This window comes from Anas platyrhynchos, chromosome 1, assembly GCF_047663525.1.
Source record: "Anas platyrhynchos isolate ZD024472 breed Pekin duck chromosome 1, IASCAAS_PekinDuck_T2T, whole genome shotgun sequence".
Classification (NCBI taxonomy): domain Eukaryota; kingdom Metazoa; phylum Chordata; class Aves; order Anseriformes; family Anatidae; genus Anas; species Anas platyrhynchos.
The window spans coordinates 33,273,042-33,293,504 of record NC_092587.1 but is presented as its reverse complement, the minus strand read 5'-3'; the positions used below and the strand labels follow the sequence as shown (position 1 = coordinate 33,293,504).

Below are 20,463 nucleotides of genomic sequence, written 5' to 3'. Positions count from 1 at the left end.
TCCCGGCCACCGTCCCGGCGGCAGGGCGATGCCGCATGCGCCGCGTTCCCCGCCTCTTCCTCCTCCCCTCCCACCGCGGGAGGCTGCGTGGTGGGAGGAGGCCGGGCCGGGCCGCGCGGCGGCGGCGACGGCAGCGGCCGCAAGAGGCGGGGTGCGGCGCAGGTGGGACGCGGCCGGGGCCGGGGGGTGTCGGTGAGGGGTCCTGGGCGCCGGGTGGCGCGCAGGAGGCTCCCGCTGAGCCCCGGGCAGCCCCGCGGGGCCGGGCGGGGGCCGGAGCGTGGCGCAGGCTGCCCGGAGGGGCCGTGGGGTCTCCTCGTGGAGCCTCTAAAGCCGCCTGGGCGCGGCCCTGGGCAGCCTGCTCCGGGTGTCCCGCCTGGGGCAGGGGCTGGGGGGCTCCTGGGGGCCTGCCAGCCTCAGCCGCTCCGGCCTTGCGTTGTCTGTTACTCGGAGACGCTTCAGAGCCCCAGAAAATGGCAGGGTTTAACGTGCCTTTAGGCTTTTAGCTGTGGAGGAGTGTTATTTTAAGTATTAGTAACGAAGGAAAAGCATCTTCGCCTAGGTGCCGCTGCCCGCAGCGTCTGGCGTGCCCGGGCCAGGTCACGCAGGGTTCCCCAGAACTGCCTGAGAGCTGTGGAGACGGCTCAGGACACAGCAACAGCAGGTGGAAAAACTAAAACACCCGTTATACTTGAAAATATGTTCAAAAATGCGTATTTTTGGCTTCATCTGAAGTTTCTTTCCACTTAGTTTAAAATAGGCCGAATAAAGAGGAGAGATTAGGACAAGCGTATTGCTAAGGCTAAGAAGCACGTTGCCCTCTGCGCACGTATCAGTGAGCAGCACAGCTGATGCATCAGGGTATGTGCTCAACTGCTTGCTCCCGAGGATGGAGAAGCCTTTCTGTTTGGGTAGCATTAAATCATTGCGGTATGTCTTATGCGTCTTTTATGAGACTGCTACCTATAATTATGGGCAGCGCATTGTATTGCAGAAGTCATTACCTTGGGCCCATGTATTTTTATATTTCCATGCTATTATGTTATTATCTTGCACACATGCTCCATCTGTGTGTGCGTATATATGGATATATAAAAATAAATGAACAGAACTTTAGTCCTTTTTCTGCCATAACAACTTCGCATGCAGTATCTCCATAAATAGCTTCTACTTACACATGAGGATTGCAAAGGGTCCTGAAGCTCTTTCGGTCAAGAAGTTACTATCAACTATTCATAGTGTTTTTGATAAAGTTTGTATTTAGTTTCATCTTGAGCTAATTAATCATAGTTGTTCTCAATGTATGTTTGCTTCATCCTTTTTCACTTTTTTTTTTTTTGCTATGGATTGTTGCTTCATTTTTTTAATTGCAACCAAGGATATTTTTAAGGCTGCTTATTACTCATGATTTGTCATACCCATGATAATAAAATGTCTTTCACTTAAAAAAAAGAAAAAGAAAATTCAGACAACAAAACTCATGAAGACATATAAGCATTAAAAACTATTAAGCAGTATTTTCAGGACTTGAAGGGCCATGGGTGTGTAGAAAGAGCCCATTCAAATAATATACGGAGTTGCCCTTCATCTATATTATGTATTACCACCTCATGCATTTACTCTTTCCTGTCCTAAAAATGCGTGCATATCTAAACATATGCAGTTTCTAAGGGCAGAAAATGCTTTTGGGGTTGGTTTGTCAGAAGCCTTGTACGTCTTAATCTGTAGTTGAGACTTAACATGGAGTATTCTTTATTCTGTCTTCTGGGAAATACTACAGAAATTGCTTTGAACTATCATAGTTTATTATTATCCATTATCACCTTCAGGACTTTCATTGACTTGTTAAGTCTTATAACTTACACTAAATTGGAGCATGACTTATATATATTTATATAATCTAAATTATATCAGAACAAATAATGTCTTCTCTTTGTTCCCTCCCAAAGACATTTAAGTTGTGTTTCTTTATGGTTTCTTCCTATCTAATGTTTTTACTGGATTATTTGGGAAGCCTGTCTTGTATGCAAGTCAGATTTCTTCATTTTGAAGGAGCTAGCTTCCTTCAATACTTACTTTGAAATTCTCTTTAGGAAGTTTTCTCCTTGAAATTTGGCAGGTTACGATGACTGCACCAAATAAAGCTCTGGAGCTACAGCTGCAGATAAAGCAAAATGCTGAAGAGCTGCAGGATTTTATGAGAGAACTGGAGAGTTGGGAAAAAGATATTAAGGAAGTAGATTCTGAATTAAGGAAACAGAGTGGTGTTCCAGAAGAGGTAAAAATTGATGGACTTACGATTTTTATTAACTCAGCTATTCATTACATGACAGTGTTTTTAGTAACTTCTTGTTCCGTTCCTTTTCTTCCCTCCCATGTCTAATGAAGAGTCAAGCTACTGAAAGATAATCCTTTTGCAGGTTTTTTATTTCAGAGAATCCAGTTAACTTCAGCAAAATTACACATGTTGGCATGTAATATTTGAGTAGATGGTACGAGCTAACCCAGCTGACTTGTTCCTCGTCTGAAGTAGATTGAGGATTCCTCTGTAAACTGTTCCACCAACAGAGCTGTGGGGTTGTAGCTTCTGGAGTTCATGAATGCTTTGTGACAATAAGTGTTTAATCGATTCCAGGTAGACCTAGGAGAATATTTCTATCTGTAGCATCACTGTTATTTATTTATTGTGGTCTTTTAATATATTAATGCTAGTTTTTCAGTGATACTCTGCAGAAAGTTGTTGTAAAACTTAACCTTGTATCACAAATCACAGAACTGTAGGGGTTGGAAGGGACCTCGAAAGATCATTGGGTCCAACCCCCCCCGCCAAAGCAGGTTCCTCAGAGCAGGCTGCCCAGGTAGGCGTCCAGACAGACCTTGAATGTCTCCAGAGAGGGAGACTCCACAACCTCCCTAGGCAGCCTGTTCCAATGCTCTGTTACCCTCACCATGAAGTTCTTTTGCATGTCAGTGCAGAACTTCCTGTGCTCTAACTTGCAGCCATTGCTTGCATAAAATACTTGTTATTACCGTATACTGAAAGATTTATGCTTGTCTCTAGTGGTTTTGCAGAAATTCCTGAGAACAGCTTGCTTAATGGATTTCTAAAGTCAAACTAGCCAGCAGATACAGATATTATAGAAGTAGAAATATCTCTATATATTTCTATTTCTAAATAGAAATAGAAATATTATTAGAAATAGATTTCTATAATATCTATACTGTAGACTATGCAGTACAAGTAAATAATAGTTATTCTGTTTGATAATAAATTACTTATTTCAATCTAGAATTTACCACCAATTCGAAACAAGGCTTTTAAGAAAAAGAAGAAAAGCAAAAGTAAAGTCCCATCAAAGACAACTACTGAGGAAAACAAGAAAAACAAAATCAAGTCTTATGATTATGAAGCATGGGGAAAACTTGATGTGGTGAGTCAGGATATTTTCTTGTTAATTTAGTTTTCTCCCTAGGCACTTCTGTTTTGAAATCAGATTTACTTACTGTGCTGAATACTGTATGAATGTAGAAAGTAGCTTTTTCCCCAAAAGGGATTAACTTTAACATGCGGAATAATGAGAAATACTGCAGCTTCCTATTGATTCTGTTTTCATCCAGCAGATTTCTCTTCACTTAAAATCAAATGCAATCTTTTATCAATAAGCCTGTTAAAAGGTTATAGTTCTTGTAGAATATAAGACTAAACATGGCTGTCAGTATTAGAAGATAAGTCTTGTGAAATGTAGAATGCAGAATGAAGAGGACTTAAGGAGTAGAGATTTTTAATCAGACGACTCATTTTCTTAGTCTTACTTGATTTATTTTGTATTGATAAGTTATAATAAATTATTTTGTCCCTTTTCAGGATAAAATACTGGAAGAACTTGATAAAGATGACAGTACTCATGATTCTGTGTCTCCAGAATCAGACTCTGAAGAAGACGGAATTCGTATAGATGCAGAAAAGGCTCTTGCAGAGAAGGAAAAGGTAATAGCATTATAAATGTTTATTATCTACAAACTAGGGACTTGGACGTAGGTGCATTTGTAATTTGTTTTTAAAAGATTGTCTGCTGAGATGAGAGTTCTGCTGGAATGTGCCTGCTCTTCAGATTTTTTTTTTTAATGTCTGTGTTCCTGCCTGTTATTCCAACATACAGAATTCTGACTACATTTCTGTTTCTCCTCATCACTGATTGCAGCAAAGGCTGTCACTTTACTTAATGTACGTTTATAATGATCAATGTATTTGTGGATTTTTTTTTTTTCATTAAAAAGTTGGACTGCTCTGTAGAATTGCTGTATAGACCAAACATGCTTACTGGAGCCCAAGGTATAAGTGCCCCAAGTGAAATCCCCAAGAATTTCTCTGTGTCTCTGAATGATGGAGAAACTCATGTGTCTCCACTGGCTTGGTAATGGCAAGTTGGTACCAGTTAAGATTTTTACCCTGTTTTGCAAACAAAATACAATGAGACCTATCTTATGCTTCACCTTCTTAATGGGCATAGCAAGGATTTCTTCGGATAAAAAGTACAAAATCTTTGGTTGCTTTCAACAAGATGTTGATCAAACTTTGCCTTTGGGCAAGCAAGTATACAAAACAACTCCTGTCATCATGATCGAATCTGGGAGGAAGAAATAATAAATGCTAGTCATCTGAACAACATTTAAGATGTGTGCCAAACAGTTTCCAGCTTGTGGCAAAAAATGCTTTTGCATTTGTGGAAGGAAAACCGAATAAATGCTGGTCTTTAGCTTTTCTCGGTGTACAGGATCCTTATTAGGCATGCCATGTTCATCATCAGGGGCCTGTTGGATCTTGCTATAGATACCTAGTAGATCTTGGACTCAGCAATGTTTCTCTGCAAGAAAAATGAACAAATTCTCTAAGGTTCTCACATCATGGTTTTGTCCTACATGACAGATTCAAGCACCAGAGACATGTAGTCAAGCCAGGATAATAACTTTAGCCCTAATAATTTCCTCTTCAGAGTGAAAGTAGTAATTTATTGCCTTCTGCCTTTTAGGTGCTTTCTTGTACATATCTCTTTATCTAAGACAGGAATACCCCAAAATCAAACAGGAGCACTTTTCAGCAGTACCAACAGTATCAACTGACCAAGTAGCACTCTTTGTTGGCATAGACAATAACAAAAAACATACTTTGCTGTTGTGTGACTAGTGAAAGCTTTACCTGTTTGTTCTGTGTTAATACTTCTTTGGTTTTTAGTGTTATGAAGAGTTTCATTTGTATGAGCGTTCCTTCCTCCCAGTCTTGGGCTGGCTAGAAGCTCAATATAATATTAGAAGTTTCTGTTAATCGAGTTGCATGCTGAATACTTAATTTCTGTGACCTGATACCACTGTGAAAGTCTTTTCAGGACTTTCCCCAAATAGTAATTAGGAGGAATATGAATTTTAATAATACTAGGTGGAATGAATAAAGAGCATCAGATAAAGAACACCTGAACTACATCAACTTGTGAGGTAGATAGTCTAAGATAGTTATGTAGAAATTTATGAGGTTCTGAGAAAGTGTATTTAAAAACAACCATCTGATACCATCTGTCAGTCCATACTCTTCAGTAGAATTTCTTAGTGGCTTTGTTTTGTTTTTAAATTGTCTGCATGCATGACATCTGCCTATGTTCCCTACTGCTGTGAAATTCCCAGATGTATAATCTGCATTCTACACAGAGGAGAAATTGAGATATCTGTGACTGTTATCATTCTGGCAGCAGATAAAAGCCATGTCCCAAAAGAGATGTAAATTAGAATACTTACCTAGGAAAGGGAGGATGCCAAATCTAATCTCTTTAAAAAAAAAAAAAAAAAAAACAACAAAAAAAAACTTCAGTAAACTTATATGGCAGTTCAAACAGCTTTGTATGTGCTGCTTCTATGTTTGTAGAAAAGACCTACAGATACTGAAAGTTAGCATAACAAGAACAATTTACTGTATAAACGATGGTAAATATTTAAGATAGAATATTTAATATTTTAGTTACAAGAAGTGTTTCACAGTAAAGCAGTAATTTGTGAAAGATGTTAAAAAAACGTGAGCATTCTAAAATACAAGCTTTGATTACTGATTTTTGCTTAAAAAAAGAACAAAATGTATTTACACAGTAATTTGTTAAAATTACTATTTTCTTCCTATTTACAGGGTAACAACTACTTTAAACAAGGAAACTTTGATGAAGCTATAAAATGCTACACTAAAGGGATGCATTATGATCCGTACAATCCAGTATTGCCCACAAACAGAGCATCTGCTTTTTATAGAATGAAAAAGTAAGAACTGTATTGTTAAATCCGTAATACTTTTTTCTATGACATTTTACCTTCAGTTTTTTTAATGTGTGTGTGGTTTTAACTTTTGATTATACTACTTATCATGCTGTAATATGTAGGCCTATGTAAGGCTGGTTTCAAACTTGCTTTGCAGTTTCGAAGTGTAATAGGAATCTGGGAATCTGGTAGTTTCTGTCATCTTGTTTTCCTTCTGTCTTTTCGTGCTTTAAGTTTGCCACCTTCTATGTTATAGCACAAGACTTCAAAAAAAGGAAAAACAGAAGTTTAGCATCCAACTTGCCTTTATGGTTCTATGATCTCTATTTTTAAGGTTTTAATTTCTTTTGGGGGAAGTTAAGGGTATAGGGGAGTTGGTTATTCTTTTTGTTGCAGTAGAGATTGCTGACATCTGTTTTCCTTTGCTTTTCCCATGTATTCTGAATCAAGAGGTGTTTAAACACTTGTTCTATACCCCTTGTGAAGCCTGAAAATTTATCACTTTAGGAAGGAGTAACTTGCTGAGTAATGCTGAGGTTTTATTTTTTGTTTCCTAGATGTGTTCACTAATTCACTTTTTTTTTTTAATAGGTTTTCTGTTGCAGAATCTGATTGTAATTTAGCACTTGCTTTAGATAAAAATTACATAAAGGCTTATGCCAGAAGAGGGGCTGCTCGCTTTGCTTTAAAAAATCTTCAAGGTGCTAAAGAAGGTGGGTCATATTTAATAATTTCTTAAGAAACATGCACATTGTTTACCTGTGGGCTTGCCTAAAGCTTGTGTGATTCGTGTATTTGACGTAGGAATTTAATTTTCAAAATCTGTAAACAAAAATAATGAAATACCATATTGCATATTCTTCTGTGAGGGTGAAATTCAAGCAGCAAGTCTAAATGATTACCATAGGTGTCCGTAGTTAAAGAATTATCCAGTATTAAATATCTTAGTGTTGTTTGTAATATCGTGATTTTTAGGAAACTACAGAAAAAGGTTATCTCCAGAACAGTGCTCTTATTTTATGATGCAGTTACAGGCCTATAATTCATACTTGAAACGTTGTTTTCTGATCTTCTCATAGATTATGAAAAAGTTCTAGAGCTGGATGCAAACAACTTTGAAGCAAAAAATGAACTGAAGAAAATTAATCAGGTAATAAGGTTGATAGGCCCCAATATAAATTAATACATCCTGTTTAGTTTGTATCAATTTATAACAAGAATTGAATTCAACGCAATCTCATAGGCTTTTGCTGGCACTTCAAGTTCTCTGAAGTCAAAATCTGTAATTTAATGTCTTCTAGTTCTGGAGAGTATGCATACACCAGTGTAATGGTGGGTTGGCAGATTATGACTGGATGTGTACACCAGCTTCTCTGGCTTTATCTTCTTCCATCAGGTGTTTTTTCAATTTCTTGTGTTAATGATTTTTTTTTAAAGTCATGTTTAGTGTTTTGGTACAAGGTAGCAGTACAGGTATATCAGAAAATCAGAAAAATGATATATTCTCTTGGTAGCAGAGTAAAGCTAAACTGCTAGGCTGCTTGTGGTTCCACTGCTTGCTGTGCTATGCCAGACCAGAAAGTCAGTTTAAGCCTAGCAGAACAGAAACTCTGCTGCAAGTCTACCTCTTTCGTGACAGGGAAAGAATGCTTATTATTATGATCTTACTAAAATATAAGAGTATCTAGCATTACCTCTTCAATGGTAGTTTTTAAAGTTCTTTGATAAAGCTTTATTTCAAATGAAGACCCAAAGTCTTTGATAATTGAAGAAATTGAAAGTAACTGAAGAATCTGTGAATCAGGATTATATAGACAGTTTTCATGGATCATTTTACACTGTGCTGCAAAAATTACATATCTTCTATTTCCCAAGTAATATTCTGACTCGCAGTTCCTCACAGAAATATGTTTTTGAGCTTAGAATGATGTCTTCAATTTGTTTTCATCTTAAAGTAAGAACATTTCTGTTAAAATGCTTGGCAGATCTTTACTTCTTAAAAGTTTAGAATTTATTGTAACTCCTGTTCTGAAAATGTGTGAGGGAAATACCTACTGAGAAACAACATCTTTGCAGGCTCTATCATCAAAAGAAAGCTCAGGACAGAAGGAGTGTGAAGATGCAGTAAAACCAGAATTAACAGACAAAGAGAAGAGGCGCATTGAAGACGAGCAGCTCAAGCAGAAGGCTGTTATAGAAAAAGATCTCGTAAGTTGCAACTTCTAATGGAAGAAGAGAACTAGCAAACTAGAGCATAGTCTTGTGCTGTTAGCTCAAATTAAATTTGATTCTGTCCTGAACATCATATATACAGTGTGCTTGATGCACAGCTTAATTGCTGTTTCAGGCTCTGTTGGTGGTGGGAGGAAGGGGAGTCAGGTTCAGTTCTTTTTGGAATCTTCTGGGGGAATAATTGCAAGCTCGCTTTTAGAGCTTCATTTGTACATGATAAATTTCAGATATATAGTAAGATAAAACCAGAACTATATTTTACAAATAGCCCATTTGTCCAGTATGATGTGCATCTTCACTCTTTCCCAACTAGGGTTGTAGACTATCTTTTGTTTTCAAACCACTGATGACATGGTGAAATGTAGTTGTAAGAACTTAAAGGAGTACAGGCAACAATGACAACGTTATTTCTGATAATGTTATTTCTGGGTATATTATCTTGACTCATAGTTGGCTTGTTGATTTCTCTCCCTCCCCACCACTGCAATTAAAAATAACTTTACCTACTAAACTAAAATTTTCTTACTATTCTCTTATCTACTTAACTTCTGACTTTTTATAAGTTTTCATTTTTCTTTTACTGGTTTTAAGAGGTTAGTAGGATTAAGAGTAGGGAAATAATGAAAGGATACATTAGGTAGGTAAACAGAACAAAAAGGGGCCACAGTAACAAAATGCTATTAGCTTTGGCTACAGAATCACTAACTTTGGGTGCAGCCTGGCTTATAGTGCACATCAAGAGTAAAGAAATATTATGCGTGCATCATCTTCTCTGCTACTACTTTCCTCACTGGCAAAAAAAAAAAAAAAAAGCAGAGGCTGCAATTTGTACTTAATAGGATCAGTGTTGCCAGGAACAGACCTACAGTCATTCAACTGTGCTGTCAACAACATACTGTACTAGACTAAAATTTCTTTACTGTGGCACCTCTCCTTTTGCCTACTTAATATACCATTTCTTTCTTTTCCAACTAATCACCTTAAACTGTAGAGATAGCATTATTTTTAATCCACGAAGTATTGGAAAAAAATAAGAAATTTCTGTGGTCTGCCTCCAAAGAGTTTAGATATGAAAAAATGTCATAAATACCTGTCTTGAAATTTGTGTTTTTTGCGATTCATCTTCTTGATATTGTGTCCTTGTCTACTAAAAAGAAAAAAATAGCTAATTGCACTAGATCTTTCTCAACGTTACCTTTTCTCTGAACTTAACTATAACAGGGTAATGGTTATTTCAAAGAAGGGAAGTATGAGGCTGCAATAGAATGTTATACACGTGGTATAGCAGCAGATGGCACCAATGCACTTCTGCCAGCTAACAGAGCTATGGCCTATCTGAAGATTCAAAAGTAAGTAGGATTGCATGTACTGTATTGTTTCTTTATTTCTAATATAAGAAGTTCTGTATGTAGTTCTGAACTAGAAGGAAGCCTGATCCAGTGGGTTTTCACCCAAGTTTCATGAGTCACTTGTTGCAATTCTTTCTAGAATTCGGTATGGAATAAATCATACTGAAAACAACAAGCGATTTAAAAACAACCGAATATGTGGGATCTCATAATGTATTTCATAGGAAAAAAGTTCTGAGAAAATAAAATAACATCAGTTTGAAATTATAATGAAACCTAACTGATTTTTTTTTTAAGTTTGACTTCTAATTCTTTCACACGTGTAAAATTCTACATATTTACCTTTATCCAAGGACCGGCACCTTGGTCTTTTTTGGCTATAAAAACAGTCAGCTACTGAGTGTTGCCCTGTATGAAAAAGTGGATTGCAATTGCTAACTTGAAAAGGAATGGGTAGGAGCTTTTTCTGAGAATAAAGTAATCTTTAAAAATACTTATCTAACTCTAATAGCGTGTACGTATAATTTCTCTAATTAAACTTCTAAACTTTTCTCACGTAATCCAGTAACAGTAGGAAATGCATACTTTCTACCAAATGAGCAAAATTCCAAATGACCGTTTTTGAAGTCTTTGAATTTTGCTTTTTTTTTTTTTTTTTTTTTGCTTTGACTCCCTGTTGGTATAGGAGTTTAAACCTTTTAAATTGATGATAGCATGAGAAGCAGAGAGCTGAATGTTTTATCAGTCATCTCTTCTAATGTGTTGTGGCTGACCATGTACAGACAATGCACTGATCTCAAAGTATGCAATTATAAAGTAGACTGCATGGGTACTATTTCCGTTGAAGCCGTAGAGGATACCATAATGCACGTAATGTCAGAGAATCAGAGGAAGTGATACTCTACTTGAATGGCCAAGAAGAAAACTGATAGTGCAAGATAAATCGTTGTATTGTTTACACTTCAAAGAGGACTCAAACATAAAATGCAACAAAAGCTCATTGGTATTCTCACCAGCTCTGTAGGTTTTTGAGAGCTGAAAAAAATGTACCGTTTCTGTAAATTTAATGATAGATTGAGAGAAAAGGAATGAACAAAAATACTTTAATATTCACACATTGGAGTCATGATCAAATATAACTGGAATGACTTGATCTTAGAATGAAAGAAAATGACCTTAATACAAGAATATGCTGACTTATAATTTCTGATATTGTTAAAAATATGCTCTTTTATTTTTTGTTCTATGTTTTGGATCAGTAGTATATAGGTAATTAAGGCCTTTGTATTTTAACTTCTGTGTAGCTCTGTCTTTTAAGTTGAAATTGCTTATTTTGAAACTAATCATTAATTTTGTATCATTCTTTTGCTGAGATATGAAGAGGCAGAAAATGATTGTACGCAAGCTTTGCTGTTAGATGCCTCCTATTCTAAAGCTTTTGCCAGAAGAGGGGCTGCAAGAGTTGCTCTTGGAAAGTTAAAAGAAGCTATGCAAGGTATGACTGAATTAGGATGTGTGATAGGTAGAAGGACATAAGTAGAAATAATAGAAGTAGATAAGTAAAAGGAGGTCCTGATTTTTGTTTTTAATCTTAAAATAACAATTAAATAACGTGCTGACTAGCTGAGGTTTCAGTGCAAAAGTTAGGATGAATGGGCTTAGTTGTTTTTCAATGAATATGTATAACTTTTATATTGGTATTCATATGATAGGAGGACGGGCTTGTGTTAAATTACAATTGCTACTTAATAGTAATAGTTTGAAAAATTAATGTAAAACTAGATTAAGATAGATATTAGGATGAGTTACTTGTCTTTAAGTATTTTATAGCTATGAAAACAAATGGGAGGTATAAAAATTTGCCATTAGAAAAATTAAATTCACAAATTTCAATTTTTAACTTGAAATGCGTACATTTTTCATATGTTGTCTTTCACTTCAGATTTTGAAGCTGTTCTGAAGCTGGAACCTGGAAATAAACAAGCAATAAATGAACTCACTAAAATAAGAAATGTATGTGCACCAATGATTTTTTTTTTAATGTAAACCTACAGTAATAGTTTTTTCATTCTTTATTACGTAAATTTTAACAAATAATTATTTCTGAAACTTGCAGTCTTTCTGGGAAAATTACATTTTTAATTTTTTTTTCCAGGAATTAGCTGAGAAAGAACAGTTAGCTCAAGAATATAAAGAATATCCTGCAGTATTGATAAAAGAAGCAGAAATAAAGAATATAGTGAAACTCATTGATGATCCATCACTCCTGAAATCAACAGTGAGTTGTTGTTGTTTTTTTTTTTTTTTTAAAAAAAAAAAACTTTGTGAATTGCTATGTATAATGATGGGAAAAAGTAGAGTTTAAGTTACAGTCAGCTCCTTGCATCTTCTGATAGATATATACTGCATGTGGAAATCTCAAAAGTTCAGAGATTTACTTTTGTGATATTTTTTCAAGAATGTAACTTCTGCATTTCTGTGTGTGTTCAACAGTATCCATAGTGTAAACAGTGCTATACAGGAAACATAGTGTGTATATATATCAACAGTATGAAATAGGGAGGCAACTCCACAACCCTCTCCCGAGTCCTAACATTATAGTTGAGAGTAGATGGGTGGCTAATGGGTAAATGGGTTCAGCCTCTCATGTTTGACTGCAGACTTGAGAAAGCTCTGGGTAAATGTCCCCTCTCTTTCATCAGCTGTTTCCAGTTCCTATAGCAACTGCTGTAGTAACAAGACATGTTGCATACCCGTGGGTCCTTTCCAACCTTGTGTTTCTATGATCTCATATGTTGGTATCACTCAGGGCTACTGCGATAGCTTTGAGCCTGCAGTTTCATCCATGTATGCTGTGAAATAGCTGAATTATTTTTTTTCAAGAAGCAACATTTTTAAAGTCTGAATTATCATTCTGACTATAACCACTGATGGGTTACATATGACAAAATATGATGATACGGAGTATGCATTCTTGTGTAAATACAAAGCATGTTCAAAATGTGTGGCTAGTTTTCGTAGGAAATATGTGATTATTTTGATACCTTTCTTTTAAAGTATTATATGCTCTACAACCAGATGGTAAAAGTATATCTATTTAATATAGTATCTTTAGAAACCTTAATTAATTTATTGTGAAATAGCTGAAATACGACGCCTGATTATAGTCAGTTTTCAGTTTGGCTGCTAAGTTGAGATACTAGGCGGCATTTTTTCTGTGTAACTCTGTAAATTTTTTCTGTGTTATCTGTAACAAGTACAGATTAAGTATCTGTGTTCTTTGTACTGCCCAAAGAAGAACTGTAACTGTGTCTCATATCGAGTAGGCACTCTTAGCACAATGATGAGGTGTCATATTGTCAAAGTAAACTGTATATTGTCTGTTCGTACCAACCATACAGGGCTTTTTGGGCATAATTTAAAGCAGTTTGCAAATTGTTGTGAAGACTTGCAGAGGGTTTATGTTAGAGCTGGGCAGAGAAATCTGCCATCTCTAGAAGTATAAATTGTTGAATATGTTTAGTTTAACCATGTATATTTGCATCAATATTCGTAGAGCAATTTAGATTCTATTCAAAGAATTCCAAAGTTCCACTAACTGGTGCTTCATAAGACCTAGGAATGTGGTGGTAGGTGATCAGAAATAATGGTGATCATGCAGAGATGAAACGAACAAGCTGAAGCATTTTAATTACTCAGCATGTTCTCCAGTGGAAGGATTATTACCTTTTGTTGTATGTAACTTGGTCAGCCAGGAGGCCTGAGTTACAAATATTTATCTCAAAATATGAAGTTGAGAGATAAGTCATATGTTTATGGGTACTTCTTTGTTTAGCTAAACTACAAAGCTTGATCAGGTCATTGGTCAAAACCTTTTTTTTTTTGGGGGGGGAAACCCCCAAAACTTTTTTTTCTTTTTTACTGGAAAAACAGAATACAGATTCTGAGATACTGTAGGGGTATGCTGGTTTATAACAAATTGAGCAAATGATAATATAAGACTTCCTGTAGAAAGTCATGAAGCTTCCTTTTTTTGCCATTTATCTTCACTAAGTGTCTCCTGTGTGTTTCAACATGCATGAAACTGGGTATGATGAAGTTGTTTAATTATAAACAGGAGTTTCTCTGGTGCCAATACAGTGTATATTTATACAAAAAGGCTTACATGCATGACATCAGGTGTGTGTTCTGTTTAGAAGCCTTTGCGAACAATACCCATTGAAGTAGTTGATGACGACATGCCAAATAGTGACTTCCCCAGCACTACTTCTTTCGTTAATAACTGTACAAATTTGACAAGTACTGAAGCAACAGAGAATCTGGATCAGGATGATCACTTAACTACAATGGACATTCCAAAAGCAAAACAATTAAAAATAGAAGAAATTGCTGATACATCACCGTTACAGTAAGTATAAAAATTCTGACCCTCTTTTAGGAAGGTAGATGTAGTTGAAATATAATCTTAATTCTCAAACTTCTACACGTGATGAGATATATAACATAATAATGAGAATTTGAATTAAAAAAAATATGCAAAGAAACATGCAGTTCTTACATGTCTGTTTCTTTAGTGGTAGAAACACATATAGTCTGTTAGTGTCGTATGGAAAGTTAGTAGTTGCTCTTACATTTCGAAGAGGAAGAAACTGGAAATATTTTCCCATATTCCATATTCACTTCCTCGTGCACTGTATCTTTCCTTAGTACCTTTTATGGAATCCTGATTGAAGACTTTGTGAGGACTGTTTCCCCTTGGCTTTTTCAGCTCAGTCAAATGGATTTACCAGGTGTTGAAGAAAAAAGTAAATTCCTCAATCATTTTATAATTTCTGAAAAAATAAATGGACTTAACTGACAAATTATAGGACAAAAAATAGTGCCACTGTAACCAGTATTGAAATTGAAACAGGTTGCTCACTTGCCATGGTACTGTGGTTTAACCTCAGATGAACCTTCAGGTCAGTCAGATAATGACAGGAAAAGTGGGAATGGTTTTAAAGTAAAAGGGGAGATTTAGATTAGAGGTTTGGAGGAAATTTGTCATTCAGAGAGTGGTGAGGCAAAGGAACAGGTTGCCCAGAGAAGCTGTGGATGCCCCATCCCTGGAGGTGTTCAAGTGTTTTAGATTTTTTAGGATTTGAAAGGTCTCCTGTTAGGTCTCAGTGCAAAACTTCCTTAAATGTTTTCTAGATTACATACTTTGAAATCTCTCTTCAGGCTTCCTGCTAGTGTGAAAGGAATTTCACCAGTGTTGCATCCATCTTTTACTACAAACAAGCAGGCAGAAAAAGAAATCAAAGCATCATATAGATCTGCTTCTGCAGTCCCTGCCATTCCTGCAAATTCTTTCCAGCTTGAATCTGATTTCAGGAAGCTGAAAGACTGCCCAGAAAAACTGTATTTGTATCTCAAGGTATGAAACGTATTGTCTGACAGTACTTTGATAGCATCAACTTAGGCGAAAAGGGTAGCTATGTTAGATTGTCTTAGCGGTGTGAAATAGTCCCTTTCTTTAATTGCCTGCACATAATTATAAGTAGTGTGAGCTGCATCCGAATAGTTCTCCTCTTGGGTCTGACTTTTCACTTACCTCGTGTAGAGTACAGTCTCTGTATAATCTGTCATCTTTTAAGCGTAGGCCCTAAGTCTGTAAACATATGAATATGTCAGCAAAGTGAAATTCTGTTTTCTTCAGATGAATGCTTCTAGGGTAACCAGACATAGCAAAATTCTTCTCCCTTTATATTGAAAAAATACTTGAAACACATCAAGAAACAAATCAATCTACATCTATCAGCTTCTGCTGATATGTGTGTGTGTGTATATATATATATATATATAATATATATATATATAAAATATATATATATATATACAGAAATTGCTTAGAATGCTTTTTTTTAAAGAATGTAGCAAAAATCTTCTCAAGAAAAAATTAAAGCCAGACAAAACACACAAACAGTAATTTGTTAGTTTTCATGCACATCCAGCATTGCCCAAGATATCCTAAATATTCATTTATAATTCTTATGACTCAAATGTGTTTTTCTTTTTGCCTAAATAACATACCTTTCTTAATTTTCCCAAAGCAAATAGAGCCTTCGTTTTATCCAAAACTGTTCCAGAAGTCCTTAGATCCAGACTTGTTTAACCAGATACTGAAAATTCTACACGACTTCTACATTACGTAAGTTAAGCTTCTCTTTTGTTGTATATTGCTTGTTGCTATTCCCATCCTGCCCCTCACTTTTGGGCTTACAAAATTATTTTGAATATAGCATTACATGAATCTGGGTACAATACTTGGAATGATTTAATTCTTCCTTACTAAGAAATTAGACATATCTTGAAAAGTCAGAAAAGTAAGGAAATAAATAGGTTCTACCTAGACTAACCTGTTAGTAACATTTAGATAGAACGAAATAATTTTTGTTCATGTTACTATGTATGTCCCATTATCACATATGGTTGCACGATATTAATTTTGTCTATTCCTGAAGATAAGAAATACATGTGGTTTAATTTTTCTATGCCATGCCTATTGTGATACACTCTGAATTCTTAATTACCTGCTAGAATTTTACAGTAGCTTGTAGTAAATATATAGGAGCTAGAAGTTCTAATGTGAAAGGAATGACAATTTGCTCTGAAATTTGTCTCTGCTACCATTTGGTTCTTAAATATCATTTACCTGTTGGAGGCAGTTTGTTACTTACATGAATTATGCTGTGAGCATGCATTCAAAATGCTGATCAGTCCTTGTTTTATGGAGAAAAGTAAATGTAAATGAATATCAGGCTTTTTCTCAGTTTCTGTAAATACCCATCATTTGTGTGACGAGACATGGTCCTATATTTGTGGTATGACTTTGAAAGGCTAGTAAGCTTAAGTTGTTTGCAGTAAGGTAAAAGGCATTTGTTCTGTAGGGTGACAGAACAAGTTACAGAAGAAAAACACTCTTAGTTTTTAGTATTTGTAGCAAAGATGGTGCTTGCTTACTACTGCCTATTGTCCAGAAGAATATAAAATGAACAAAATCTAGGAATTGCCTATACATATAAAAATGTCAGTAGCTGTAATGAGGTGCTTGTTACGACAAGGTGAAAGCATTAAATCATTTAATAGCTATTCTGTACATTAACAGCAATCATTTTGCATCAGTCCGTTTTTTTTTTTTTGTACTTCTCTGCTCTTGGTCTGTATTAAAAGGATGCTTGGATAAATATTTCTGGTTTTGGCTCTCTGCTAAGTCAGTGGAAGAATGCACAGGAAAGATGAGAACGGGAAAGGAATTCCATTGGTCCTTTCATTTCCTGAAGTCTTTAATATTGCTTGCAGCTACTGAATCTTTCTAATCAACAGTAGTTATTTTTATGTTTCTAATAATCTTCTACAGGAAAGAGGAGCCATCACTCATCCTTGAAGTCCTCCAGAGGCTATCTGAATTAAAAAGATTTGATATGGCTGTAATGTTTATGTCAGGCTCAGAGAAAAAAAGTAAGTAGTTCAGTACCATCTTCTAAAAGTCGGTTTGTTGATACTGTATTTTGCAAGAAACGTGCAAAAGAGTGCTACTATTGTTTATTCCATGAAATAATAATTTAAGATTAGTTACTTGCCTAATTCAATGCTTTTTGATTACTTTAGAAGCCAATATGAAAATATATCATTTTTCTTAAATCTTTTGATCATTTATTAAGACTTGAAAAAATATAGCTAAATCCTTCTGGTTTTGTCAGTAATAGCACCGCACTTTACTCTGATAAAATAACTTCTCATTACCACTTCAGTTTGTAACTAGCAATGCTACAAATTTATGAATTTGTATGAAATCTTATATCTCAGGTCAAGGTGTACCAATTACAGTTTTCACAGGTATGACCACTTCAGCAATTATGATTTTAGTGCTGTCAAAAAAAATCATATTTTTTTTAGCAAGCATTTTTTTATTTTTTTATTTTATTTTTATTTTGTTTTTTTAGAAACAAAGCAAGTGTTTCTAAACCTCTGTCCTGTCCTTGAGGCGTCACTTAGATTAGGTTGCAAACCAGGCTGACACTGGCTTGAATTCCAGGTTTATAAAACTGTGGTTTTCATGTCAAACACTTCTTGTTTTACTTATTGCCAGACAGACTGAGTAACAGTGAGACACTCACAAGCCAAACTTTTCTTTAGGAACAAGTAATGTTAGATTTACTCTCTACAATTGAGTTTCACTAATAACCATTATAATTTGAAAATTTTGTTATGTGAATCTCCTTAAAATAAAATTACTTGTTTGACTTACTGAAGTGCAAGTCAGTTCCACTCAGGAATTGCCTTCACACCATAACCTGATGTAAGCTTTATCTGCCATCTGGCATTAACTTTTATCTTCTGCATTTAATGGTGTAGTGCCAAGATAGTAAACAAAATAAAATCTGTCTGTTTACGTTGTCAGTATTGTATATCCATTTAAGGAAATGTTGTTAGGCAATTCACGAGCATCAAAACAGAGGGCTTCTCTTTGCTGCCTTTCTTGATCCTCTGAGTAATTCTAAAAACTTACTCATATTTCAGCTGTATAATGCTGAAAACCCTTACAGAAGAAAGAGTTGAACTAATTTACATTCTGACTGTTAATTGCAAAAATAATGGTTTGTGGTTTTTTTTTTTTTTTACAGTTACACAGGTATTGTTCAGTCATGTGAAACACATGGGGTTGAAAGATACTCAGGTTGAAGAATTGGAGAAGAAATATGGCATTTTCTCTTAGTTTAGTGAGTTCGCTGACATTACGCATGTAAATTGCTGTTTCCACATTTTTGTCATGTGGAAATCATCTGAAGAAGCCTGTAAAGACTGGAGTTCTGTTGCTTTTGTATAAGTAATAAGATTCTTAAACTTGATTCACCGGAACGGCAGGTAGCTGGAGAAAGTTCTGCCGTCACGTTTGCTGTCCAGCACTTGAAACAATACAGATCTACATTCTTCAGTGGAATCAGTTTGCCTAAAAAACAATTGGATTGATTGGCATTCAGGATTATGACTACAGATGGAGATCTCTATTAGAAAGAAAACATATATTTATACACATCTCTTTTGGTAAGAATCAAATGGTGTATATTACAAACTTGCATGTTGTTTTGTTTGTGTTTTTTTTTTAGAAATTAAATGTTGAGTTGAAAATACAAAATGTCTTTTTTTTTCTTACTCCGGTGCCTAAATTACTCCTCTAAGGACAGACCATGCCATAGCATCCATAACATATAATCTGCAAAGAGAACCTGAGTTACAATAAACAAAAAATTCCAGAATTTCTTTACTTCAGCTTATCCAAAAGCATTAACAGCTGTAAACCTCAACTATAATTGCAGAGTAGAAGAAAGTCAAATACTATGAAATTAAAAATTATGGAGAAAACCACTTTTGTCTTTAGAGAGTACTTTTACAATAATCTTATCACATTTATCTTCTGGGTCTTTTTTTTTTCCTATCCACATACAGTTCTTAAGAAGCGTCAGAAAGCTGAGCAGAATATTCTTCCAGTATAAAGAAGACAAAGGCATGAAATTACATCATTTTCTTAGATAAGAAATAGCATCAGGCAGATGCATAATAGACTGTTCACATGGCCAGAAAAAGGAAGTAACAGCACTTACAAATACTTTAAGACATAATTGTAGTATTCAAGTAATGGCTGCCAAAAATTTGTCTGTATTGTAGACTTGACTAGTGTTTTTCATTCTGTTGATACATTCTGTCAGTTTGTTTTCATTCAAACCTTGTGCTTTCCTAATGCTTCTCTGCCTGTGGAAGCCTTCTGACATTACTGCTTTTGTTTGGTATAGTTGTGGTCTTTTCCAGAGGAATAATTAAACATAGCATGAAAAAGAAAGTTCAAACTTCAGAGGGATCGATGGGAGAAGTTATTAATATTACATGCTGTGTAGTTGGTGTTAGAAAACTAATTTTAAAACATTCACAGCTGTGTAATGTTTCAGATATAATCCAGGGAAGAAACATAACTGAACTACATTCTCAGGCTGTCTCTGAGTAGCTGACATGAATAGAGCAGTAGATTCCTAATGTAGCTCTGAATTAGCCCTGGAACAAAATTAGCACTAGGACAACAGCCAGTGTTGTTAGGGAAATGAATGAGCCTTTATATAATGCTGTTTGCAGCTTACCTACAATGTGAACTGTTATTACTAGGTGTGTCCCAAGTTACTAGATAACTGGCTTTACCCCCCAAACACGCTCCCTGTCGTAAATCACTTCTGATAATGTATCAGAGATCCTTCTGTAGTTGATGTGTTTAAAAAAAAAAAAAAAAAAAAAGGAACACGAGTAGTTACCAAAGTAATTTTATACACCTTTGTAGATACAAAATAGACACTAATGGACTGTTATTTTTGATTTTTGTTGTGTAATTTGTTCAATGACCCAAGAACACAGATAACCTGACTAGGTTATATTCAGAGCATTTGGTATGTTCTCAGAAGCTGCTGCTTGAAGGCTGTTGGAGAAAAACAGGTGATTCAATTGCAGATCTTTAATAGTAAAAGCAAGATGATAACTGAAAGATATGAAAACTGTAGGTCAGGAG

General features: G+C 35.5%; 1 protein-coding gene across 4 annotated transcripts; it reads left to right on the top strand.

Annotated features, from left to right (window-relative positions):
• The first annotated feature begins 2 nt into the window (after positions 1-2).
• Positions 3-19,050, top strand: RPAP3 (RNA polymerase II associated protein 3). Of its 4 annotated transcripts, XM_072034263.1 has the most exons (18): positions 60-162; positions 560-661; positions 2,117-2,275; positions 3,288-3,428; positions 3,863-3,985; positions 6,167-6,294; positions 6,883-7,004; positions 7,371-7,441; positions 8,368-8,499; positions 9,745-9,872; positions 11,246-11,367; positions 11,815-11,885; positions 12,028-12,150; positions 14,069-14,280; positions 15,093-15,288; positions 15,965-16,062; positions 17,272-17,372; positions 18,539-18,777. In XM_072034263.1, the coding sequence occupies exons 3-18, from the start codon at positions 2,123-2,125 to the stop codon at positions 18,628-18,630; spliced, it is 2,013 nt and encodes a 670-aa protein (XP_071890364.1). In that variant the 5' UTR covers positions 60-162; positions 560-661; positions 2,117-2,122; the 3' UTR covers positions 18,631-18,777. The 4 variants fall into 4 exon arrangements, with proteins under 4 accessions (XP_027312451.1, XP_038021105.1, XP_071890364.1 ...); XM_027456650.3 differs by lacking the exon at positions 560-661 and having other exon boundaries at positions 3-162; positions 18,539-19,050; XM_072034265.1 differs by lacking the exons at positions 60-162; positions 560-661 and adding an exon at positions 837-858.
• The last annotated feature ends 1,413 nt before the right edge of the window (positions 19,051-20,463 follow it).

Coding starts and splice junctions, on each gene's coding strand:
- RPAP3 (XM_027456650.3), top strand. CDS start 2,123: ATGACTGCACCAAATAAAGCTCTGGAGCTACAGCTGCAGATAAAGCAA. Junction 11,886..12,027: donor AACTCACTAAAATAAGAAAT/GTATGTGCACCA, acceptor TTTTTTTTCCAG/GAATTAGCTGAGAAAGAACA. Junction 15,289..15,964: donor AACTGTATTTGTATCTCAAG/GTATGAAACGTA, acceptor ATTTTCCCAAAG/CAAATAGAGCCTTCGTTTTA.